The 25,094-nt window shown below is 56.3% G+C and overlaps 6 protein-coding genes across 6 annotated transcripts; 1 reads left to right on the top strand and 5 right to left on the bottom strand.

The window, feature by feature from the left end:
• Positions 1-893: 893 nt before the first annotated feature.
• IWZ02DRAFT_104799 (uncharacterized protein) lies at positions 894-2,174 on the bottom strand. The gene is made up of 2 exons (XM_066761306.1): positions 1,725-2,174; positions 894-1,641 (listed from the first exon to the last, which is right to left on the bottom strand). Exons 1-2 carry the CDS (start codon positions 1,778-1,780, stop codon positions 1,098-1,100), a joined length of 600 nt encoding a protein of 199 aa, XP_066618543.1. The 5' UTR covers positions 1,781-2,174; the 3' UTR covers positions 894-1,097.
• Positions 2,175-4,091: 1,917 nt separating this feature from the next.
• IWZ02DRAFT_510029 (MFS monosaccharide transporter-like protein) lies at positions 4,092-7,422 on the bottom strand (the record flags this gene model as incomplete). Its single annotated transcript, XM_066770491.1, has 5 exons — positions 6,630-7,422; positions 5,960-6,571; positions 5,888-5,932; positions 4,339-5,863; positions 4,092-4,135 (listed from the first exon to the last, which is right to left on the bottom strand). Exons 1-5 carry the CDS (start codon positions 6,930-6,932, stop codon positions 4,092-4,094), a joined length of 2,529 nt encoding a protein of 842 aa, XP_066618542.1. The 5' UTR covers positions 6,933-7,422.
• Positions 7,423-9,481: 2,059 nt separating this feature from the next.
• IWZ02DRAFT_463438 (uncharacterized protein) lies at positions 9,482-13,201 on the bottom strand. Its single transcript, XM_066768355.1, is given in 11 exon segments — positions 9,482-10,075; positions 10,159-10,554; positions 10,603-10,740; positions 10,791-11,084; positions 11,131-12,307; positions 12,366-12,378; positions 12,410-12,430; positions 12,450-12,505; positions 12,562-12,659; positions 12,760-12,778; positions 12,845-13,201. The coding sequence occupies 11 exon segments, from the start codon at positions 12,879-12,881 to the stop codon at positions 9,976-9,978; spliced, it is 2,349 nt and encodes a 782-aa protein (XP_066618541.1). The 5' UTR covers positions 12,882-13,201; the 3' UTR covers positions 9,482-9,975.
• A 353-nt stretch (positions 13,202-13,554) lies between these two features.
• On the bottom strand, positions 13,555-15,961 carry IWZ02DRAFT_463433 (ABC1 family-domain-containing protein). The gene is made up of 10 exons (XM_066768354.1): positions 15,723-15,961; positions 15,547-15,693; positions 14,884-15,499; positions 14,694-14,863; positions 14,473-14,638; positions 14,397-14,450; positions 14,338-14,350; positions 14,237-14,284; positions 14,064-14,187; positions 13,555-14,006 (listed from the first exon to the last, which is right to left on the bottom strand). Exons 1-10 carry the CDS (start codon positions 15,860-15,862, stop codon positions 13,991-13,993), a joined length of 1,494 nt encoding a protein of 497 aa, XP_066618540.1. The 5' UTR covers positions 15,863-15,961; the 3' UTR covers positions 13,555-13,990.
• Positions 15,962-16,558: 597 nt separating this feature from the next.
• Positions 16,559-20,301, bottom strand: IWZ02DRAFT_494466 (PAB1 binding protein-like protein; the record flags this gene model as incomplete). The annotated part of the gene is made up of 7 exons (XM_066770021.1): positions 16,559-16,767; positions 16,819-17,034; positions 17,084-17,886; positions 17,964-19,227; positions 19,279-19,549; positions 19,670-19,874; positions 20,156-20,301. 7 exons carry the CDS (start codon positions 20,299-20,301, stop codon positions 16,559-16,561), a joined length of 3,114 nt encoding a protein of 1,037 aa, XP_066618539.1.
• A 1,372-nt stretch (positions 20,302-21,673) lies between these two features.
• On the top strand, positions 21,674-24,670 carry IWZ02DRAFT_385886 (actin-interacting protein; the record flags this gene model as incomplete). The annotated part of the gene is made up of 1 exon (XM_066765434.1): positions 21,674-24,670. One exon carries the CDS (start codon positions 21,674-21,676, stop codon positions 24,668-24,670), a length of 2,997 nt encoding a protein of 998 aa, XP_066618538.1.
• Positions 24,671-25,094: the final 424 nt, after the last annotated feature.

Here is a 25,094-nt window from a genome sequence, read left to right as displayed (position 1 = left end):
CCGCCCTCCATCTGCATACCCGACCGTCTGTCAATCCAGCCGCCCGCGCAGGCATCATTGCTGCGCTGCTCTCAACAACTTGAACCCTTTTGATTCAGATTCGGCTTAAAATAACTTTTGGTCCGTATCGTCTTCTCCCGTCGTCGACCTCAACACCATTGCCCTGGTATCTCCATACGTGAACATCGTCAAGAAGAGACAGCAGCGACAAGATTTTCCATAATTGTCGTTCATTGTCGCTCGCGAGCCTACTTCCGCCGCATGTGCCCAGTCAGCACCCGCAGCAGCGCCGCGTGAGTGAGCTGCATTTGCATATGTCCGCCCATCCCGCCGCTGCACGCCAACCGCCAACCTAGCCGCCCTTCTGCACTTAACCTACTAACGCAGCATTAGCTTGGGCGGCGACAAGGCGCCGGCAAAACTCGTCCCGACGCCGGCTGCTCCAGTCGGAATGCCGCCGCCGCCGCCTACTTCACCATCAGTCTCTCTCGAGAGCCTGAGGGGAGAACCGCCGTATCAGTTCGCATGACTTCTGGGCGAGAAGGTGGGTGGCGTGGCTGGTTGGGCTGCGGAGTTTGCCTGCTGCTACTCAGGAACAGCCCAGGAACCAAACCAAACCAAACCAAACCAGCCCACCAACCTCCATGACAGACAAACAGTCGACTTGCTCGTGCTAAAATGACTGGCATCGGCGTGTTTTACTGCGTCGCGGCTGCGGCTTCATTGCGCAATGCCATGCTATGGGCAGGCAATTGGCTATAGTTGCCTACAGAACATGAGCCATCCCGGTCGACTGAGCTGACAAACACCTTGATGGTTTCGATGGGTTTGCAGGAGAGATCCCGTCGACATTGCGCACACTTTGAAGGACGCGTCATCTTAGTTCTTTTACCATCGCGGTTATTCATCCACTATGTCCCGACATCCAACTCGTCGTCGCAATTTCCGCAAACCTTTTCTCGGGGTCGTAATAGACACATCGCTCAATCACCCCGTTACCGTGCCGTTTTGGCAGCAAAAAACATTTCATTTGCTTCAGATAAGATTCTCTCAACACAGTCAACCTCAACCCGTAGACAAACGACTGTCCCATTAAGCTAGAAAAGAACCTTTCCCTCCTCCACCAATCCCCAAATCCCCCTCCCTGCACCTCTCATCCCCTCGAACCTTTGCCGCCGCCGGCGCCGGCGGATCCGTCCCCTCCCCCTACCCAGGATGCGGCAGCTAACAACGATGAGGCGGCGGCGGCCCCTTCGCAAACCCCGCGCGCGCATCCCCACACTTATCCGGACAACGACACGCAGTCCTGCCCTCATCATCGACAATCGCATTTGGCACGCCGCAGCCCTTGATCGCCAAGCCTCGGCAGTCTTTGACGTAGGTGCAGGCTTTGTCGTCGGGGGGCTGCGACTGTTAGTTTTAAAAGAGGAAGAGGGCAAAAGAGTAAATACGTACAAAACACGCACACTTGTCCAGCGTCTCCTCAAACCCGCATTGCCCGGTGAAAACCTCGGCGGCCGCGCATGCATACGACACATCAAGCCCTTTGTACCCGCCTTTTGCAAGCACTTTGATGTATTCGTTTTTCTGCCCGCATAGGCCGCCGCCGCTGCCGCCGAGGCAATCGGCGTCGGATGAGCACTGCGTTTGTGGAGCGTGTTAGAGCTAGGGTGGTAGGTGGGTCGGATGGATGGGGGGGGGGGGGGGGGGGGGGAAAGAAATACCGACGCATCCAAGAAAAAAACAGCGCCCTTGCGTTTGGGCCCGCTTCCAACGCCATTCACATGGGTGATCGAGGTATCGGTCATGTCGGCTACCGAAGACTCGAGTGAGGCGGCGGTTGCGAGGATGAGGAGGAAGAGGGAGAAGGAGAGGGGGAGTTTCATCATGGTGATGGGTATGATGCGATGGGATGGTACGGGAGACTGGCTGGACTGGCTGGGTGATTTTATAGAAGTGGGCGAAGAAGAAGAGGATGACGGGTGGTGACGGGATGGTACGGAAGTTGTTTAATAAACACAGCACATACGCGCAGCCGATTAAACCAACCGCTCACATCTCATCCAATTAGCCTCTTCACAAATATAAATAGCTGAGCCTCAGGCGACTACAATACCCAAGGCAACACGACCACCACCGCACCCATCCCCTTCTCTACCTCTATCCCTCAATCCCAAAACCCTCATTCACCCATTCCCTCCACCACTCTCCTTCTCCGTCGTCTTCACTCAACAAACGAATCACCAAAATACACCACAGCACAATCCCACCACCATCCACTCCCCCTCCCCTCTCCTCCCTGCCAAGCACCTGAGCAAAAAAGCTTAAAGACAGCCAATCAACGCTCACAACCCAAACCCAAAGGTACCTCGATCTTTCCCACCCGAAGATTCAATCGTCTCTGGCAGTCCGGTCCATCATCTCCGCGCTCTTGAACGGGAAGTAAGCTATGAAGATGTCCGGGTGTTTGGTCGGACCCTTCGTTTCCTCCTTGTCATAATCCTCCACCTCCTCCGCCCCAACATGCACCACCACCACCACCACCACCATATTCGACGTTGGACGGCGGCTAGGTAATCAGCGGAGCGCAGCGGAGCGCAACGTGGACTAACCCAGCCCAGCCAGTTACGCCACCCGTTTCGTCCGAGGATGTAGGCGGCCATGCGTGCCGTGCGCACGGTCGAGCGAGGGGTTGTTTGGTGCGTTGGGTTGAGATGGTACTTGCACTGTGTATGTGCTTGTTTACTTTTGCTGTTTTTGCGGTGGATGTACTGTACACGGACGAGACGGAATAACCCCTCTCCCCTCCCCCCCCCCCCCAAAAAAAAAAAAAAAAAAAGAGAGAAAAGGAAAAAGAGGAAAAGGAAAAAAAGATAATATAAAATTTTCATGAAAGACTTGGACGCAAAACTTTTCTCATTGTCATTGCTTTCCCTGTTGTTGCTGGCTATGTTGGTAGATAGGTAGCATCGCTACTGCTGCTCCATCTGCTGCTCTCAAGAGATTTGCTTTTCGAGGTATGCATGAGTGTGTGCGTAAATACGAGCAAAGATGGAAACGACGGAAAAACGATAGAGGAAAAATGGTACTTCAGCAGCAGCAGCAGTAGACCGACCGACCGACCGCTGTCATGCAGGTATGTACGTATGTACGTGTGCGCAAGCGAGAAAAGAGAAAGGAACACAGGGCTACAAGCCACCCACCCCGTCCACCCAACTGGACCCAGAACCAGAACCAAAACCAAGGCAGTCCGCGCTCAGTACTGCAGATGAGACGGGGAAATGACGACGAAAACGAAAACAAAAGACCCCACAAACGCAAAAACGCCAGGAAATGCAACGACGAGGAACCATCGAACCGACGACGAGGTATCGACAACAGAGATATCGACAGGTAGATACTATAGACGGAAGGTAGGTAGGTAGAGAGGTTGAGAGGTAGAGAGATATGCAGGAGGACCGGAGAGAGAGGGAGGGAAAGAGAGGGAAAGATGTAAATGCAAACCACCAACCTAACCAATTAAATCGTAAGAGACGACTCGACTCGACTCGCTCGCTCACTCGCCCCGGCTCGTCCATGCCGTCAACCCGCTCCAACTCCAACTCCTGCGATTGGCATTTGTGAACGTGTTGCTGGAGCGGCGGCGATTACGATGAGGTGCCGAATTGGCGCCGTAGCTGTAGCTGTGGTTGTGGTTGTGGTTGTGGCTGTTGTTTTGGGTCTGGTCTTGGGGCTGACTTTGGTCGTCTGGCGGCGGCAGGCCTTCTTCAACATCTCTGTCGCGGCCGTCGTTGTCGTCTCCCTCTTTTTGCTGGTGGTTTGACCGGTGCAAGGCATTAGGCTGCTGGTCGTCATGATTTTGACCTTGGTGCTGCGTCTGCATCTGCGTCTCTGTCTGCGTCTGCAAACTCCGCCGACGACCACGACGGCGCCAGAGCATTCCCGCACCACCAGCATCACCATCACCACCCGTCGTCCTCGTGTTATTACCACACCCCGGCGGCCAGCGCCAGCGCGGCCACGTCCACGTCCATCCCGGCCACCACACGCCTCCACCACCTCGCCCACTCGCCCTGCGGGCAGAACTCCACTCAGACCACCGAGGCCAATTCTTCTCGCCGCTCGGCGACGTCTGCTGCAGTTTGAATCGTGCAAGCGCCGTGCCGCTTGGCGTGAGTGTTGCATTAGTGCCCGGGCTCTCATCTCTATCGCCGCCCCTCTCGTACGCGTCCTCTCCATCCTCATCATACATATCCAAGTTGCTCGTCGCGTTTGCGTGGTCTCGGTTCGAGGGAGGCGTGGCGGCGGCGGCGGCGGCGGCCGCGCGTCGGAGGTCACGCTGGCTGGCGCGGTGCTGCGGAAAGGGCGGCTTGGTTGCGAACGGGTCGACGACGTGTTTGGCTTTGGACGTCGTATTGAGATAGAGCGGAAACAGGATGCCGGCAACGGCGGCGGCGAGCGGGACGCAGTACGCAAAGGGGTAGTCGTAGGTCCTCCCGCTGCCGTCGTTGAGGTGCGGGCTGTTGTGCGCAACGGCGAAGTAGATGGGTGGAAAGGCCGCACCGCCGGATATGGCGGCGGCGAGGAATGCCGAGGCCGATTTGGTTCTGGAGCCCATCCCGCGTAGACACTGGGCGAAGATGAGGCTAAAGATAGGGGCTTCGGCGAAGAAGAGCAGGACGACAGCTGTGGCGGATGCCGTGGGAGAGGGATTGCGCAACGCGACGGCGCACAGCGCGATGAATGCCGTAAAACAAACAAGCAGCAGCCGCCGCGGCTTGATGGCCGGATGCAGAACGAGACAGCCGGCCGTGAAGCGCGAGGCAGCAAATGCCGTGTGTGCATAGGCCAGATGGTTGACCGAGTCGAGCGAGGGAAACACGGATTTGACGTAGGAGTCGAAGCTGGTGGCGACGCACTCTTGCGCGCCGACGTACGTGAATTGCGCAAAGACACCGATGGCGAGCGTCAGCGTCGTCACTTGGACAGTCGAGGACGACGAAAAGAGATTGATCGACTCGTGGTTGGCCAAGTCGGCGCGTTCGGCGGCGTCGTCGAGCTCCGTGTCTGTCGCCTCGGGCAGCGGGATCCAGTAGTAGGCTACCGCCAGCAGGACGGTGATGAGGGAGATCCCAAGATAAGTCCACTGCACGTCGATGAGCGAGTTTGCGTCGATGCTGAAGAGGACCTTGCTGGCGAGAAGTGGCGAGACGACGCTGCCAATGGCCTGGACGGATTGCGAAAAGTTCAGTCGCGCTTCAGCATACTGCGGCGGGCCACAAAGAATGATGAAGGGGTTCGCGGCCACTTCGAGCGTCGAGAGACCCAGACCGACGATGAAGTTGGAAATGAGAAAGGCGGGATACGACGTGAGAACGGCAGAGGGCCAGAAAATGAGCGTCCCGCACGCGTAAATGCAGAGACCGACAATGTAGCAAGTCTTGAATCCGCACCGCTTCAATAGAATCCGTCCAAACGTCAGGGGCCCGACGAGGTATCCAACGTAGTACAGACTATGAATGCTAATCGTCTGGCCCCTCGACATGCGCGCAATCGACTGAAACTGCTGGTTGAGAATGTCCAATAAGCCATAGGCAAAACCCCAGACAAAAAAGAGAATCGTGACCATGGAAACGGGGAATATCGATTCCTGAGTCGTCATTTGCACCAAGCTCTTCTTTTGCTTGAACTTGACAAAATCGAAAAAGGTGTGCGAAGGCGCCGCCGTGTGTCGAGTCGAATTGGTCAGCGCCGTCGTCGTCCGCTCAATCCGTGGAAGTTCAGTCATGTCGGGCGTGGTCAGGAAATCGATGGCGCCGACGGGTTCCTCGGGATTGGGGGGCGGCGATTCAGACTGCGGGAGCTGGGGAGACGCAGAATCGGCCACGGACGGCAGTCGTTGGGCATTGGCCATGTCGACATTGGTAAAAGTCTCTCGTCGGTGGGTAAGGGAGTGGACCGTATCTCCAGCATCGCGAAGGATGCGCGGGACAAAGCGTGACACGAGAGGCTTGAGAGCAGGGACGCATCCGCACATGATGCCGACATTGACTTCAATGGCGCTCCACATGAAGGAAAAGGAAATGTACCAGGAAAAGTCGGTTTCTTCATAGTTGCGCTCGTTTCCCGTGTCCTCGTTGTACTGAATCTCGCGGAGACGGCTTTCCGAGGCTGATTGCAAGTAGGCGATGCGGACAACGTCGACGGCAGCCACAAAGACACCAAATCCAAAAGTAATGATGAGAATGGTCTTTTGCTTCGTGGGGAGCCGCATGGACGTCAGGACGGGCATTGGCAGAAACAAAATGGCGAGGTCGGTAATAATGTTCAAGGGGGACGAGGAGAGGAAAAGGGTGACAATGTCTGTACAGTGAGCATCTGCCGGTGTGGGATTGGCAAAGGCGGCGCCGACGGGGCGGCATTGAAAGACGTTGAGAAAGGTCAGGGCGACACCTCCAAGATTGACGACGGCCAGGGTGGCGAGGACGGCCCATTTGAAGACGCGATGGCTCTTGGACAGGGTCAGGTAAAAGACCAAGATGGAAGTCTTGGTGGCCATCAGGCACGGGTTCTGAAGCCCGTCAGCACGCGAGCGGGGGGGGTCTGCAGCAGAGCGAAACAGGGCGTACATAAAGAGCCTCAAAGGTGTACTCGAGGCGCCTCAGCTTGGGGTCCCAGGACGTGGGGATGTCGGTCTCGTGGCGACCCAGGCCGTAGCGGACGCCGAGACAAATGGCAAAAGAGATGCCAAAGGCAAGCACCCAGGCCACAGCCATGAAGTAGTCGTCCCATCCCGTTCTCTTTACGATGCCGATTCGCGAAGCCAGGCGCAGGACCATGAAGACGGTGGAGCACACAGTCATTGCCGTGGTGACGACCAGGACGGCCGGGCCGCGGGACTCAATGTCGTTATCGCCATTGCTGGTCGACATGGTGTGGCGCGCTCAACCATTGTCCCAAAGCCCAAGGCGCAAAACGCGCCGCCACAGAGGCGTGCGCAAAGCGGCAGTCGTGTGATGAGGTTTTCGAGGGGTCGGACAGGGGAAGGGGAGCGTTATGGTTATGGTACGGTACGGAGAGTAGGGGCCGGGTATACAAGCGGCGACGTCACTGCGTAACAGCAACCGGGACAGAAAGAGGCGTTTGTTTGACAGACAGCAGGCGGGACAGGTGAGAGAGATGGAGTTTTGGGTGGAAAAGGGCCGGCGCAGGATGTGCAGGAGGGAAGTAGAATAAGACGCTTGGTTGACCGCCAATCCCCCAGAGCATTTTCTTTCGTCTTGGACTGGCGGGAGGGGTGCGAAAGCCGGCCCAGGTCGCCTTGCATTGGCCGCAATTGGGTAGCTGGACGGGAGTGCAGTAGGTGAGTGTGCCATGTGCCATCACCATCAGCCACCACGTCAGCGCGCCGGCCGGCCGAACGACGGGAGCGAGCCAGTCTGGGGAAGCAGCAGAAGCAATGTGTGAATAAAGTCGACTTCTCGACTTCTCCCCGCTTCTCGACACTTTAGCCATTGCTCTCCCGTGCCCGGGAACCCATTGCCAGGCTCGCGCATCGATGCCATTCCCGCACACCTGGTTCCTTGTCCGAGCAAGAGTCGATCATGTCGAATCTTCCCAGGACTCGAGAGTCTAGAGTCTACACCGAGTTCGGCCGGTGGTGCAAGAAGTTGCCGCCCGTCGCCACCATCACGTATCGCCCGCTTCCTGTTACCACCACCAGTCAACCTCTGTCGCAGCGTGCCGACCGCTTCACCGCCGGCGCGCTGCCGTGGAGCGCGTCGCTGGCAAAACCGGTCAACCGCAGTCTCCAAAGGAACAAGACGCGCCGCGGTCCCGTCGGAGAGGATGTAGCTCGGGTCATGTTCGCAAATTGGGGCCACGGCAAATCGCGCTGCGGGCCAGAACTTGAGAGAAAAATTCAACCAAGGCCAAGCGTCGGAGCACCGACGTCGTCGTCGTTGTCGTTGATGTGCAGGGTCTGACAAGGTTGGCCGTGGAAAGATGTCCGCGGCCTTGCAGTGGTCTGTTGTCTGTCTGTCTGTCTGTCTCGACGTTGACAAGACCTGAGGCAGCCACCCAGGCGCGACAAACGCACGCTTTGCTGGATCAGCTCTGGCGCCCTCGGTCGGTTCCAAACATCAAGACGAATGGAGATTGAACTGGTGTCTAGGCGTCTGTACCCCTGACGTCACCACCCGCTGCTAACATCCATGAATTAAGGAGCTTCAGCATGCACGCTCGAGCATCTCCCAAGCAGTCACTAACTAAACAACGTCACCCTGATCAGCTTACACGGACGACACCATTCCGCAGCTTTTGAAGTTGGAAAAATCATGGGCGCCAATCCATTCTCCATCTAGCCCGCCGCAGCCACAACTGATAAAACTGCCGAGATCCGTTTGAAACCACGCAGGCACGTGGAAGCCACCCCTCACATCACTCCATATGTATGCACTGTTATCTCGGCTTGCTCTCACACCAGAGAAGAAAAAGGTCCCGCCCCCCTTGCCGTACTCCACGCGAGCGAACGAGGCCCACTTCCTAGGTTCACACTGACTAACTAACTGACACCTAACGCCTGAGCACATCCGCGGTCCTAGGCATTTGCGTCATAGCACGCTAAATATGAACACCACACCACATCTCCTCTCGTCTCCTATCCACCATCATGACTCTCGCCGCATAACCGCACAAGATGAGATGATTATCTTAGCTAGCGTGTCCCCCCACACCAACGCAAAAGCTTACGCGCATGCAGGCAGTAGGCTGTAGACATACATACATACATACATACATACATACATACATACATACATAAGTGGATAAGGTAGCTAGGGCCGGAAAAACTAACTGACTGCCTAACTGCAGTAGAGCGGGCAAGCAAGTAATCTACGCACCTAGTTAGGTAGAGCGATGCCCCCTCCCTGCCTACAGTAGCCAAGCAGCGTACATAGTAAAATCAGCACCACCAGCACTCTCAACCTCAACCTCACCATCCACTCTTAACACCATTAGTTATAGTGTTAATAGCAGCAGCAGCAGCAGCAGCAGCAGCAATAGTAGTAGTAAGGTACCGGTAATAATGTATAACCCCAACAAACACAACTCGAACCAAGAATGAACAGACCTAAACCGTCAAACCATCAGAAAAAAAAGAGAGAAAAAAAAAAAAAGAAAAGAACAACAAACGAATAAAGTCGAATAAAGTCGCAAAACAAAGACCCATACAACCAACCAACCAACCATCCATCCATCCATCCATCCATCCATTTAATCAGAGGAGAGAGGAGAGAGGAGAAAAGATTTCCGTCCTTGCCATTCATCGTCTTTCTTTCCTTCTTTCCTTCTTTCCTTCTTTTTCTTCTGCGCGTCCGTCAATCCATCCATCCATGCGTCCATCCATTCACACGTGAACATCAACAACGGCGACATTCGACGTCAACAACAGCAGTACTTCAAAGATTTTTTAAAAAAAAAGAAAGAAAAAAAAAAAAAAAAAACGCCAAACTGTGTCATCCGTACACTAATCTGCCTGCCTGCCTGCCTGCCTGTTTCATCTGTGCCGTTTGTTTTTTGAATGGTACTCTGCCGTACGTCCATCTGCCTACCCGCCCAGCCATCCCTATTTCCTCGCTTCACTGCTTCCTCCGACACTACACCACTGCACTACTTTCTCTCCCAGACGCACCCATCCATCCACACAACTAACTGACTGACCAACCGACCGTTATGGTATCGAATTGAAAAAAAAAAAAAAAAGAAAAGGAACGGAAATAGGGAAAAAGGAACGGAGAAATGAAAACAAAAAATAGAAAAAGGCGCAAAACAACAAATTTGTAATAATAGTCTGGTCCCGGATTGTCCATCTGTCCGTCCATTCGTCTGTCCGTCTGTCTGCCAAATCATAACTGACAACAACAGAGAGGGGAGAGAGACACGACAGGAACCAAACAAAGAAAGAAACAAAAGACTCTATTCCTGCCCGAACCCAACCGTCTCCTCGACGGCAATCAACAGCTTGCTGCTCAGCTGGTCGTACGTCTTGTACGGCGGCAAGTCGAGGCGATTGAAACTGTTGAGACATCACGTCAGCAACCGCTCTCACCTAAGAAAAAAAAAAAAAAAAAAAAGATGGCAAAGGGAAAAACCACATACCAGGTATGACTCTTGGGCAACTGCGTCATCTCCCCCGCCTTCTCAATCGTAAACCGTCTGGGGCCATCCGAGCCCTGCAAGTCCTTGAACCCGTTGACCGGGATGCGGCTGGTGCCCGTGGCGAACTGGAGCAGGCGCGACTTTTGCTCCGCGTCCCACGACCGGATGCACTTCCAAAAGTTTTGAATCACCTCGTCCGACTCGGTGTAGCCGCGGTAGTCCGTGTGCTTCTTCCAGTCCTCGACGTCGATGTCGGCGATACCGCCAATGAGGAGCTCCAGCTCGCGCTCATCGAATACGGTGATCAGGTCCGCCGGGATCAGCTCGTGGAAGCCCGTGATGAAGGCTTGGAATTGCTCTTCAACACGCTTTTGGATGCGCCATTCCGTGATGAGTCTGCCGCCTTATTAGCAATTGGTCTGTCGTGACAAGAATTCAACGTACTCTACGTATTCCCTCTTGTTCTCGTTGGTCACTTCGATATTCGAGCCGTTCTCCTTGAGGTCAATCGTCACCGTCTCGCCAAATCGCTCATCGTCAGTCGAAAACGTCAATTCGAGCACGCCGTCAATGTCGTTATCCCTAGCATGACGTCAGCAGAACCATCAAGCCATCGCAGCCATCAAACTTACATCATCCATTGCAGGTTGCGGTGAAAGTCGGCATCGACACCTTCCATGTCCTGCAGCGTAATCCTCTTCTTCAAAATCATCTTATAAAAGGCGCTGATGAAGAACGCATCCAAGAAGCGGCGGTGGAAGATGGCAAGACCAACGACGCGGCCAATGAACTTGAAGTAGTTGAGATGCTCGGGGTTGATGCCGGAGTGCGGGTTGATCTGGAGAGTGTAGTTGTCGTGGGCAGAGTATTCGAACAAGCAGTAAAATGGGTTGAACATTTCGTGCGACAGCAGGAAGAAGAATTCTCTGCACTGTGTTAGCAATTACTTCCCAGCACACAGAAAAAACTTGCCTCGAGAGACCACCGTAATCCAGACCATCTTCGCCGTCAAACTTGATCATCAAGCGCTTCTTCAAGTCACCCGCCGACTGCCGCATGATTTCGTGGTACGAGTCCTCGAAAATGTGCGTTCGCCGGACCTTGACATGGCATTGTCCCGACACAATTCTCAGTGCGGGTTGTGACCGGAAGTAGATGAGTTTCCTCCTGAAATCGCGCTTATACTGCGGCACGTTTTGGTCCAAAGACGACGGTAATCTCGGGTCATCCCATGTCGTCGTCTTGGTGTTGTGGTCAACAAAGTAGACGCGCGCAGTGTTGGTCAACCGCATTTCCCACCCACTAGGCAAGGGGCCGAGCTGCGAGACAGGCTGCTGTTGAATGGTTCCGTTGGCGGCATTCTGTCCATACATCCTAATGTATTGCTGGCGGCGGGGATCCACCCATGTGGTAGTCCGGGTGTTGTGGTCCACAAAATACGGCCGGCCTTCCGGAGTATGTCTCTGCTCCCATCCAGACGGCAGTTCTCCTGTCCCGGCGGTGGTTGCTCCAGTGGCCATCATCGACACGGCACTCGCTGTAGGCGATCCAGATTGGGACTGGCGCTCAGAAAGAGTTGGAGAATTGGCTCCGGTGCGGTCCTCTGGCAGCATCCGCGCCTGATGCCTTGTGCGTTCCTGCTGCGTTTGCTCCGCCATGGCTGCGGTCCTCTGAGCTTGTTCGTTGGTGTTGGCCACTGGCCTCATCCAGGTCGTCTGACGAGTATTGTGATCGACGTAATATGTCCGTCCAAGGTGATCCTCCCTACGCTCCCAGCCCGCCGGCAGGCGACCTTGTGCGTCTTCAAAGGGGCTGAATCCAGCATTGCGGTGGTTGCTGGGAGCCGTGGTCGTGGGGCCTGTCGGCGTGGGCTGGTTCGGGCGCGGAGCCGACGTCCCAGACGGGCGTGCAGCGTTTCCGGGATACATGTCTGGGTGTAGACTCTGAGACGGCCCAGAGCTGGCAGATGGTGCGGGGTTCGGGGCAGGCAGGCCGTTGACCGAAGAATGTGCAGAGACGGACGAAGGGCGGGGGCCATTGTTGGACTGCGAGCTGATGGGCTGGCTGAGGTTAGTGGACAGATTGAGAATGAGTTTGCCATGCACAATCATGTTGTCGTTGGACTTTTTGAGGTCGCGGGTCAACATTTCTAGGCGAAAGTCAGCGGGTACAACCCTAAGCGGCAGTGGAATCGCAGGGCAACGCACCATCGCCCCCGGCCTCCAGGTCTATAGCGGAGCCGAATGCGGACATTGATGACGCCCAGGAAACCCTGGTCCTTCTTCTTAAACTTCTTTTGATCGGCAATATTTGAACGGCAAGGATCGAGACTCGGTGGCTCTCCTGTCTGGCCATTGTGTCAAATCCCACAACTGGATGGCGTGACGGCAGCCAGCGCCATACATGTCACAGCTCTCATTCCGCAGTAGGGGTTCAGCGTCTTTTTGATGACGCTCGTCGTCCACGTCTGCTCTCCGTTTAACGTCGGCAACAGCAAAGGGCTCGGGAGAATCCCACACGAGCGATCTAACCAGCCGACACGTCCCAGAGGTGGGAACCCGGAAGGCAAGGGCGCATACGAAAGACATTCGCGTTTGTTACAGGCCATCGCGGCCAATGACTGTGGCAGTGTGTCAGTATCAAGGCTGCGGGGAAGCTTTGGCGATTTGGCCCGAGCTGCACTTACTGGTGACGCGCAGGTTGGGCTGGGCGGGCTGCTCCATGGCGGACCTCGTGCAGTCGGTCGAGCTCTGGCAAGCGTTATAAGGCTCGGTCGAAGCGATGCGGCGGGTATGGAGTCAGGGAGCTGGCAGCGGAGCGCGCGCGATTGCAATGTCAGCGCGTGGAAGCGCAGGATGGCCGTCAAGGATAGCCGGGGGCTGTGCAGCTTTCGAGGGCGACGGAAGGGCCAGGCGTCGGCCCGCAGGCTGACAGAGTGGACAAGAAAGCAGGCGTGTTGGGGACGAGGTACGTCTCGAGGTTGCGTGGCCAGGGTCAGTGGCAGGGCGTTGTGGAGAGGGAGTGGTGGAGCAAGTTCGCCAATTCTATCGAGTGTCGTCGACGAGATCTGGGCGGCGGCGGCGGCGGCGGCGGCGGCGGCGCGCGGTTTGGGCAAAGCGGCGGGCCGACAGGGATCCGTAATCCCTAATCCGATCGAATCCAGAAGACAGACACGTACCTAGATAGACAGATGGAGTCGTGATGGCGATGGAGATGGATGTAGACTTGGGGGCAATGCAGTCTAGTGCAACAGCAGTTTCATGGCCATCACGGCGCTGTCGCAGGCAGCGTTTCCGGCGTTTGGCTTCTTCAAAAAACCGTCATCAACAGCACACATAGCCAGGTCGACGGCGGACCAATGTGAATGATGTAATCCACAATCAGCATAGGTCCTGTCTGTCCTGTCTACATCAACATGTACTGTACAGCCACAGGCATTCGACATCACGCATGTGCTGCCCTGCCCTGCCACATTGTCCCATCTGCACTTCGCCTGCCGTGTCGTGTCGACACTGAGGCTTCAAATCCCCTATCCCGTCATGCCATTCGCCGACTCCACGCCTGCGCCCACCACCACGCTCGCTCTGCCGCCAGCTTGCGTGTGGCATCTCCCCTTAAATAGACACGCCGGCGACTCATACCGCATCGGATCATCCTTGACTCCATCGGTAGGCAGGTAGGCAATTCAACATGGCAGACGGGAACCTCAGTTTCGGCCGAATCAATTCAATTGCTACCTGCCCCACAATCATTGCTGTGATACATCTATGGTCGTCGTCGTCGTCGTCGACGTTTATCAACGAAGAAATCCTCTCCCACGCTCTTTGGGACTCTATGTACACTCGAAGCTTCGACGAGAAACAAAGCGCTTACCCAGCTTACATAATTGGGCGCATCCCGAACACCCGTCGCAGCGCCAAATGTATTCGTAAAGCGTCAGCTTGACGTCTACCCGCACATACGACGTCCAAGCGCGCAGAAACTGGATAATGTTGCCCAGTTTCAGCATGCTGCCTCCTAGCGACTCATCTGCTCCTCAAAGACCGTGCGCGAGGCGTAACGCGCCAGGATCAAAAACGTCGGACGGGGCCTTGCCGAGTGTGAAGATTCTCGTCGAGTGACCGGGCTGGAATTGTGTTAGTTCGTGGTCGATTTTAGCGCCGGCATGTATGTACTCACTTAGGTCGTTGGTCTTCAAATGAGCAAAATCACTCGAGGCACTTGCCCAGCAGGTCTACCAACTGTTGCAACATGCCCTCTCCGAGTGCCTCGGAAATGGCCTCCTTTTCTTCCTCATTCCGCGGCTTGTGAGACCTTCCCTGACTGCGTGTAATCTTGCCGTGTTGGCACTGGCAAATAGGGGAAAGTACTCGTCTGAAATGCGGCAACCTCCTTTGCATACTTGCGCATGCGTGGCTCGTCGGCGTCAGCTGCCAACCAAAGCTTTGCATACGAACGGCGCAGCGTCAAGGGAATGTCTCTGTAGAGTCCATGATCGTACAAAATGATCAAAGTTGCGCTTGCCTCGCCTCGACGGGTTGTGTCGGATTGCAAGGTTGCCACCGTGAGGATCGCAGTGCAAAGGTGCATTGGTGCCAAAAATCATTTCGTTGAAGATGCGCGCCAACGCGGCCGAGACTTCGTCACGGTCGATGCCGTGGGATCCAGGTATTCCAAAATCGTCTGGCCGGTGTCCCGTCACATACTCCATGACCAAGAAGCGACGCTCTGCCACAAGACATCTGGTATCACCAGCGGAGCATCCTTGACGTTGGCAAAGTATCTCTTGGCGCGCATGGCGTTCTCGGCCTCCCGGCGAAAATCGAGCTCCTGCGGCAACGAAATGTCCATTTCCGAAGCAAGCCAGGTGAGGTCGTACTCCGGAAAGAAGCGTTTGAGCGTGGCAAACGTGAATCGTGTCAGGGCCAGGTCGAGCGGCGCCCATTCGTCCAGCGTGGGATGCTGCACCTTGACGGCCACTTTTTGCCCAGTTTCCTTGATTGTTGCCAAATGTACCTGAGCCAAAGATGCTGCGCCGATTGGCATGGACTCAAATTGCGAAAAGTAGTCCATGAGCTCTTTTCCCGAGTCTTTCCTGACCATGGCCTCGATTGACTCGAACGACGAAATGGGACATTTGTCTTGGAGCGGAATAAAAGTATCGCACCATTCGCTCGGCAAGAGGTAATTCATGCTGCTCAGATGTTGCCCCAGTTTGATAAATATGGATCCATTCTTTTCGAGTGTGTCCATTGTTCTCTCCGCGCAACGTTTGTGACAGGCCTTGAGTAGGTCGGGGTAGTTTGGGTCGTTGTCGTCGTGTTTGAGCGTGACTCGGTAGCTGCAGCCTGTTAGTTGAGAATGCGAAGGGTGGAAATAAAGACCAACTCATTGATGCATACGAAGAGAGTGCCGACTACTCTTCCCGTTCTCCGAATGGCAGTATAGGCATGCTTCGCGTCATCGCTGACCGCCACCGCTGTTGCCAGTCCTCCTACGGTCGCCGCCGCAAAGACTATACCCGCCTCGGCTTGCCTTTTGGTGCTGCTCTTCGAGCATTTGACTGGGTTGCATAGTTGTTCCTTGGCTGCAAAGGTTTCCGGAATGGTTGCTGCTGCGCTTGAACGCTCGGTCTGCATGTCCAGACCGAGGAGCGTGGGCTCCTCCGGAGCAGCAGAGGGAAGGAGAAAGGACCGGACATCATCTGAGCATCTTGTAGAGTTGTGGAACCACCGATTGGACGTCAGCCACTCGAGGAGCGTCGGCGACTCGTAGTCTTGCTTCCGGGTCGGTTGATGGTGTTGTGGAGATGGACATTTTTCGGACGAACCGGCCCTGTCGGCAGTCCGCATCTAGATTCCGAGGCATGCGCCCTCAACACCATGTGGCGCAGAACTTGCATCACAGCTAGATCATGGCACTCGACATTTACCAAGAAGTCACGTTTGCATCATTCGACAAGACCTGAGTCTGGCATTCCGCTGGCTAGACTATCAAATCCATCCCTCCTCACATCGAATCCTACTCAATTTGCCTCTCAAGGATTGTCCCCTCCCGACCATCCCCCTCCATCTTCAACATACGTCTCCACATGAACCAGTCTGTGAGGTGGCGCATGTCGCGTGCGCGGGACGAGGCGCTCGAGCAACCATTTCAAACCAGTCTTCCTCCAAGACCCACCTCTGTTAGATAGTGCCAGACGAACGCAGCTTTCTGCTCAAGCTCCTCGCTGGGTCTGAATGCCGCCTTCGTGCTGCCTTATCGGCGGCGTCCGACGCGGAGAATCCAAGCAACTGAGCAAGCAGTCGATTGCCCAATCAGTTTGTCAAGACGAGCAAGAACCGGTTCTCGGGCACATCTGGCGAGTAGCTACCGCAGACCACGGTCGGACGCGGAGGCGTCACTCAACCTTTTCCCCGCCATCGGCGACGTGCTGGCCGGGCCCAGCTGGAGGCATTTGCGGGGGCATGGAATGGGCGGGCATCATGGGTTGGCTGTAGCTTCCGCTGGGCGTTCCCCTGTGCTGCTGAGGAAAATGGTGGTGTTGATGAGGGCTGGAGCCGTAGTGCGCTTGGTGCGGCTGCGGGTAAGGGCCTCTCATTGGCGTCACTGAAATGCTGGTCAGTAGCAACTTTTGGTTGCTGTGTGTTGTTCTCTCACTTGATCCCTGAGGTGCCTGATGGTACACTGGATATGCGCCATTCGGCATGGGCATAAACTGCTGGGGTGGATGACCCTGCTGCGAGCCTTGGTGGCTCATCATTTGCGCAACGGGAGGACGTGGGCTAGGGAATCCGTTCGCGCCCATGGCTGGACCTGGCATTGGCCCGCCGTGATGGGGAAAGGCTTGGCCAGGCGCTGGTGAGTACACCATTCCTGGCATCTGTGGCATAGGCTGCATGCCTGGTGGGTTTCCGTAGATGACGGGGGCCGCCGTTGGACGGCTGATTGACCATCATTTGACCACCCATGGCTGGGCTTTGTGTAACGAAGCCGGGCTGACGAATTGGTACGGCTTGCACATTGGGGCCCATGCCAAAGGCTGGCATGCCTTGCGAGAATTGAGGCATATGTTGGGGGACTTGGTTATACGCAACAAATGGCGGCATTCCTGCTCGTGGAGAAGGATGCACGCCCGAGTTGGACGCGGAAAACTGCATGTGATGGCCGTCGAAATGCGGTCCGCTAGGGCCGTGATGAGGTTGGACAGGAGGATGACGCGGTGTGTGTTGGGGCGTGTGGACTGGACCCATGGCATGCCCACCTTGTTGTAGATGAGGAGGAAGTTGATGTTGGTGTGGGATGGGTCCGTTATTGATGGCTTGCGGCGCGGACATTGGTTGCACGGTAATAGGCGCGCGCTCAAACATGTCGGCATAACTCTTTTCAACATTCTTCTCCGGAACGTCCCATGTAGGCGGAGTTCGGTACGCCTGAGGGATACCGCCGTTGATGGTGTATTCCTTTGTCTTATTCTCACTCTGAGCCTCCTTCTTGAGGCGCTTGATAGGGTTAAACATGTCGGTGAGTGATGGACGCTCTGACGGCGGAGCAGGCTTTTGATTTCCAAAGAAGCTCGAGGTAGGTGCCCGACGAGGTTCAGGACGAGCAGGCACAGACTCCTTCCTTGGGCTTGACGAATTGCTCGTGTTTCCGCCAGGAGTAAAAGTGTTTGCCGCCGGGTTGGGGCGGAATTCCATTGCCTTTACGTTGAAACGAGTTGAAATGCTGGAAGTGGGTGTGTGGGAACCACTCGAAGGCGCAGTAGGCCCGGTTGGTGGACCTCTCATGTCGTTAATGGGTACTGCGTGAGGCATATTCGGCAATCCATGCCAGATCGGTGCTGCTGCTGGGTAATGGCAAGGCGCTGGCTGAGGTTACCAGGTCCGTTGCGGAAAGGCATACCACCATTGTTCTGGAAGTTTCTGTCGCTCCGGGGAGCTTGGGGAAAGGCGCCTGGGGCAGGTCTGCCACGTTGATTCAACCGGTCGACTTGAGAAGCTGCTGGGGCCCCAGGGGCTTTGGGCTGTGTCTTGACGTCGGCAGCAGGTGCAGCAGGCTTGCGTTCTGGAGTCGGAGCCGACTTGCGCTCTTCTGCAGCCTTTTGCGACTTTTGCTTGATCTCTTGCTGTTTGCTGGGGTCCTTGGCCAGGATAGGAATCAAGTCTTCTGGGATTGGCGCGCTGTAGTTGAAGTTTGCGGCAAACTTTTTGAGATCGTTTAGCTTGACATTCTTGTCATGCCGAGCCGCGTGCCGCTGTCTCTCTTGAAGACGCATCTTCTCGTTGGCCGAAAACTGCTTGAAAGCATCCACGAGATCATTTTCGACAGTTTTACCGGTTCTTCTTCCTGCCGCCATATCAGATGTAGTCTGTTGAAGCGACGGAGTCTTTCGTGTCGACTCAGCGTTAGTTGCGGTGCTGTCCCCTGGCCTGCTGGTTGAAGACGATGTAGCAACAGGAGCCGCGGTCGGCTTGTTTTCATCTTCCTTAGCGGACGTGGTCTGCTGAGCATTGGAATCATCGACAGGAGCTGGAGAGGGGTTTGCCGCGGGCGAATTGGAGCGCGCGAGCTGCGAAGAGATGATGGCTGGGTCGACAGGAGCACCGGGCACGGTGGGTTGGCTCGTGGGGGCTCTTCTCGCCGGCGGGGTGTACTTGTTGGCGTGGCCGGAAGACAGCTGCTGGAAGTCTCGGCGGACACCGCTGTACTTGTCCTCTTCGTTGAGACCGCTGTCGTCGGGCGCTAGAGCACCACGCTCCTCGGCAACGTGGGCATTCATGGCCACACCGGACTCAATCTCCCTGGCGAGCTTCTCGGCTTGCGCAGCCTTTTGCTTGTAGGTCGGGTCATCCCGGTTGATCTTTGTGGTGTAAAGCTCTTCGTCATAGTTGCTGGTTGCGCCAAACAGACGCTCATTTGCCTCAAACTGGTCCCATCCTGTGCCGCTATCGTCGAGCGACAGATCAACGTCCGTGTCGGCGGATGGAACCCACGGTTGAAGGTCGCGTTCGCGCATTTGGAGGTTGCCCGAAATGTCGGCATCGGTCCTGAATCCAGCAGAAGCGCCTAAGAAGCTGTCAGCATTTGACGCTTCAGTGGCTCCTCTACCAGACTCACCATTTCGGGGCTTTGCTTGTGCCTTGTCCGTCGAAACGCCATCGGCATTCAGGAGTACGACATCCTTGACGTCAAAAGCCATTTTGTGTTCCGGGCCGGCTCCACAGTATTCAGAATGCGGCTCGGCCGCGCCGTTGGTCTGGCCGCTCGAGGAAGGTAGTTTCTTGGTCATCTTCAGAACATATCGGTGCTCCTGCTGCTCCAGCGAAGGAGCGGAAAAGATGCCAGTGAATCGCTCGCCATTTTTCAGCGTCACATTGGCCTCGTAGCCCTGCAGTTCCTCGTCAGCATGTGTTGCCAGGTGTTGACATGGCGTGCGAAGAGTCGCCAAACATCAACCCCCCGCGCCGCGTTGTTCTTCGCGCACGCTCAGCACAACCGTGGCACTCACAATAAAGTTGCTGATCAGATAAACCATGCGGTCGTGCGCATGTTGGTTGTTGTCCGATTGGGTGGACTCTTTGGATGTGGCCATGGCTTTTGCGCCAGCGGGACCTTTTGCGGCGCCGACGGCACCGTTGGGGAGCGGCGAGTTGGAAGATCTTTGAGTAATGGGGTTCGTGCCTGATGTCCAGGCTTTGGGAGCGGGAGCTTTTCTGCAGAGGCCAGGTGGTTAGCCGGGTCGGACGACGCGAGCGAAAAGGGACATGGCGGTGACGGGGTGCGCGATGATAACAAAAGGAGAGTGAGGCGTTGGTGGAAGCGGAGCAGAGCCAATCGCCATTTTGATGCGTGTAACCGCCAGTTCGGGCGAAGTGGAGATTCAAATCGAACCACAAGCGCGGCGGGGATTCGGGGGAGGCTAGAGAGGTGACATTGTGGCACGACGAGAATCGGCAGGTGAAAGGGTGCTGCAGCAACGCAAATTGGGTCTTACCTCTGCGAAGCGTCGATGGGACTGGCCGACTGCTTGCGCGTGCCGTCCATGGCCTTGGCAGTGGTTGTCGTCTTTAGCTGAGCTTTGTGCGGACCGGAGCTGAGCGAGGGCGAAGTCTTGCCATTCGCGGCATTCAGCGACGCCATGCTACAAGCGAGGGAGAAGCTCAATTGGTGCCTCGGAGCAGGAGGCAGGCGAGCAGGGAGGACGACGACGAGGGAGAGCGGCGCGAAGGGCCGGGAAGCTCTGGCCGTCGAGCGCCAAGTGAGGGTGGGGAGGGCGACGGCAGGCGTCGCTCGTGAAGGCCAGGAAAGAGCCGGGGTCGTGAGCGCAAGGGACGGCAGGCGGAGAGATGGGCTGAAGGGAGAGGCGTGGTGTAGAGAAGGGCTCGGTGGTGAGGTTGAGCTGTTGGTGAGGTAGGTGGTAGGTAGCAGGTAGGAGGGTGGTAGGTTGTTGGCGTCCGGGTGAAACTACGCTAGGCGGAGATCCCTGGCTGGGATGCGAGAACAACAGGTTAAGGCCAGAGGGGATGGCGCACGAGAATGACGACGCCAACGTGAGGCAAGTGGACGACGGGGTAAGTCGGTGAGCGGCGACGGTGCGTTGGGCGTGGGCGAGGGCGAGGACGAGGACGAGGACGTGGGCGGATGGATGCGTGGCCCAAGTGTGCAGTGAGTGCAGTGTGCTGTTTGGATGCTGCTGCGCGTGTCGACTGTGGAGCTTCCTGAGCTGCAGACACCGAGTGAACAACAACGAGAACAACAACAGCAGCCAAAAGAGAGGCGCGTGCCGGAGGGGTTGGCGGCGACGCGACGAGAACAACAACCAAGCGTGTTGTCCGTCTGAGTCTTTGTCTGCCGTGTTCTGAACGTGTGCCTGGCTGCTCGCTCCTTCGCGGGCGGAGACTGTCCACTGTCCACTGTCCACCGTCCACCGTCCACCGTCCACCAGGCGGGCGGGCGGAGTGGAAAGACACAAAAGTCGTGGCCGACGACCATGTGCCAGACCCGAGCGACTAGAGAGCAGTTCGAGACATCAATGCACTGCACTACCTACTCTGCCTCCCTTCCACCCTCTACTCCCTCTGCCCGGCTGGTCCTGGGCTCCAACACTCCAATCCCTCCCCCCTTCCACGCTGACCTCATTTCTTGGACCCTCCCGTCCTCAGCCTCTCTCCGGAGCGGACTTGGCACGAGGCCAAGATCACCCCCCGGCGTAAGCGACGGGCCGGGATCCCTGACGGCTGAACCACCTGGACTTACTTCGCATCTCCAGCTCTGTATTGCTCACCCGCGCCGTGTGTCAGATGCTCCTGGCTTTCCTTCGTCGCTGTCCACACCAACTTTCTCCCTCACTTCCATGCAGAGCTCGTCGTCCTCACTGAGATCGCATCGCTCAGGCTCCGGCACCACCGTCGCCTCCAATACCTCAGCCATGACGCACAACTCTGACGAGCCGGGGCCGCGAACCTCGTCTGCTTCGAACCGCTCCACTGGACAATCATCGTCGCGCCGCGCGATGAATGTGAGTCTCGACTTTCTTCACAGCGACTCCGACATCAGCCTCGACTCGCTCACAACTAACCCCCTGCCCCTGCTGCAGCCCCAGCAGCAGCTCTCCCAGATTGAAAAGAGCGTCACCCACCTCCTCGTCGCGACCAAACAGCTCCTAGAGACCCTGACACTCTGGTCGCGCGGGACTGCCACCGAAAGTGAAGTCTCCGACGTCTATGTGCGCCTCGGCTACGAGTTCAACATTGCTACAAGGGCCTTCAATGCCATCGGGGTCGAGACGAGCGACCTGGGCAACGTCCCTGAGCTCTTGCGCTCCATTCTAGAAGAAACTCTAAGCCAGGAGGCATCTCAATCGAGCTTGGATCGCTTCCTCCCTCGCATCCGCGACATCATAATCAACCTGCTCCATGGATTGAAGAAGAAACAACAGCGCCTGCGCCAGAGGAGTGGGCGCGATTCTGGCAGTTCCAATGGTACGAGCTCGAGACATGCTAGTCTTGGCGAGGAGGATGCCACGCAAAGGCAGTCAAGCAGGCCCTCGGCACGTCAGGGAAGTGCCGATTTCACGGCGGACAACTCTGAATATGGGCCCCGGACTTCATCCATACCAGCGGGCAGAGGTTCGCCCAGCAATCATTCGCTGCCGCCAGTCCCCAGGGGTAATCGAAACCGCGACACCAGCACAACGGATTCATCGCTTTCCAGCAACGCCCTTCAAAATATACCCGTCATCGCGCCCTATCCTCCAGACGACAAGATGCCCTCCCAACCAGACAATCGGCCCCAGCAGCTTGCAGACTTTCCCCCGCCGCCCCCGCCCCCGAAACAGCAAGACGCTCTTGCTGCGCTACAACGTGGAGGCGAGCTTGAACGCAGGGCCTCGAGAAGATTTTCGGCATATCAAATTCAAAAACATCTTGGCGCTGCAAACGGCATTCCCATGCTTCCTACCCAGACGACGCCTGTTCCCAATCGAGGCAAGGATGTGCGAGAGTCGATGAATGCTGTTAGGAACAGGGGCTCTGTCATGCATAGCCGCAAGCAGTCGACACAAAAAGCAGGATTCGACGACTCGGCCAAGGCAAACAACTTGGCCGCTCGAAGAATTTCGGAAGAGAGCTCGGCCATGTCTTCTACGGTTCCAGCTCCAGGCGAGGGCGAAGAAGGCGCTGGAGCGCAATCGCCAGAGAGAAACCGGGGCGACGACATGGATGAGGGGACGCCCACGTTCAATGCCACAGTTTCTGGACCAGGCGAAGATGAATCAGGGACCTCACAAAGCGAAGAACGCGACAAATCGCTCTTCAGACGTGGAACCATCATAACCCCGACTCGCTCGACCTCTCGACGAGTGAAGCCCTCCACTCCGGAGCAATCTCAAGAATTCATCCCGGAGCAGTCGCCTCAACCGGGCAAAGAGCTGACTCTGTTCCTTCAATACAAGAGCAAGATTAAAAAATTCGTGCTTGCCGATGGATACAACGACCTATCAATGGCGCGTCTACAGCTAGCTTTTATCGAAAAGTTTGCGTGGAACACGCACAACAACGGAGCAGATTTGCCCGATATTTACCTTCAAGATCCCGTGTCTGGCGTCAGGCACGAGCTGGAAGATTTGGGTGATATCAAGGATCGCAGCGTCCTTGTCCTGAATATCGAAGCGCTGGATGAGGTCAAGCGTCACTTTGACGACGGCATCGGTGATCTTCGCAAGCTCGTCGAGGGAATCAAGACGACCATTTCCGACCAGCAATCCGTGATTGAACGGGTGTCCAACCGCCAACAAGAAGCAGCAAAGGAGATTGCCAGCTTGGCTGCAGCTCCATCGGCGGGATCGAGGGCCTCGATGCTCTCGCCAGCGCCTCCTCTGCGTGGACCACCAAGCGGAGGGAACCTCAAGGGATCTGCGGCTCAGCTCGACGAGATCCAATCGCTTCGGCGGGATCTTGCAGTGGTCCGTCAAACTTATACATCCTTTGTTTCTGACGTCGAGGCAAGCATGACAACGATTCGTTCCAAGGCGGCATCGGTCAAGTCGACCGCCATCAAGGCTGAGATTCCATCCGTCGAAGGCGAAAGCGGAAGAGCCTATGTCAATGCTGGAAAGAAGACCCTCAACGACGACTCGGAGAAGATTGTCAACCGCGTTGACGACCTTCAGGACTTGGTCGAAGATCTGCGCAAGGATGTCGTCCAGCGTGGTGTCCGTCCCCGTCCAAGACAGCTGGACACGGTTGCCAAAGACATTCAGAACGCTACGTCAGAGGTCAAGAAGTTGCAAGACTTTCTCAAGAAGGAGAAGCCAATTTGGACCAAGATTTGGGAGCAAGAGCTGCAGATGGTCATGGAAGACCGGGAAATGCTTACCATGCAGGAAGAGCTCGCGCTTGACCTGCAAGACGACTTGGAGAAGCTTTCTGAGACTTTTGGTCTAGTTGAACAGGCCACTAAGCAACAGAACCTGCAGAGCGGTGGAAGCCGCACGACTAGCGGCAAGGGCATGCATGCACTGCAGCTCGATGCCGCAGTCGATCCCCACAAGGCCAAGGACGGCATGCTCAACGAAGTGCGAGCTTTGCAGCCAAACCATGAGAGCAGACTTGAAGCAATCGAACGTGCTGAGAAGCTTAGGCAAAAGGAGTTGGAAAGCCGCCGTGGAGGCGAATTCCAGCGAGAACTCAGCAACTTTGTAGAGGAAGGAAAACTCAAAAAGAGCGGCGGCGTCGAAGAGGTGGAGCGTCTTCGAATTGCCAAAGACGAGAGAATCCGCAAGGAGGTATTTGAGTTGCAGGCCAAGAGGGCCGCTGAACTGGAAGCGAAGAGAGCAGCGGCAGCAGAAGCTCGCCGCAAAGAGGCTGAAGCCGCCGCGGCATCGGCTGCAGCAAACCCATCGGCAGACGTTGATGGGGCGCGCGATGCGCCAACGGGTGAAGAAGCAACGGAGGCCAAGAATGAGCAGGCACCCGCCACCGAAAATGGTGGTGAGGATGCAGCAACTTGAGCCCCGTCGTTTGCTTCATCTGCTAATGGCTTGCAGTAGAAGTAACCGAACACCCATCCAAGCCCTCCCTCCTAAAGCGCGGCGAACCGTCAAATTTCCAGACACCGCCCGAATCGCCTTTGCAGCTACTCAATCAACCTCAAGGTCGCCGCCACGGCAAATCCCCTCTGGGCTTTGTGTCTTCTCCAACAACTGCACGTACACTTCGCCACTCACCCGTCAGCCTGATCCCGTCCATCTCTCCCAAGTCGCAGACGGCAAACAAGGAGAATCGATCCCCTGCGTCCTCGACCAAGAGCTCCCCGCGCCAACCATACAGGGGCAGTCCGCAATCGCAGTCGCAATCGCGCTTCTCCCGCGCCGCTTCGGGCTCCAGCGACGTCGCGCTCAAGCGCCAGGCCTTTGCCAACAAGCACGTGCAGCA

This window comes from Phyllosticta citriasiana (genome assembly GCF_038021145.1).
Source record: "Phyllosticta citriasiana strain CBS 120426 chromosome Unknown IWZ02scaffold_17, whole genome shotgun sequence".
Lineage (NCBI taxonomy): Eukaryota > Fungi > Ascomycota > Dothideomycetes > Botryosphaeriales > Phyllostictaceae > Phyllosticta > Phyllosticta citriasiana.
This window is presented reverse-complemented; position numbering and strand designations above follow the sequence as displayed.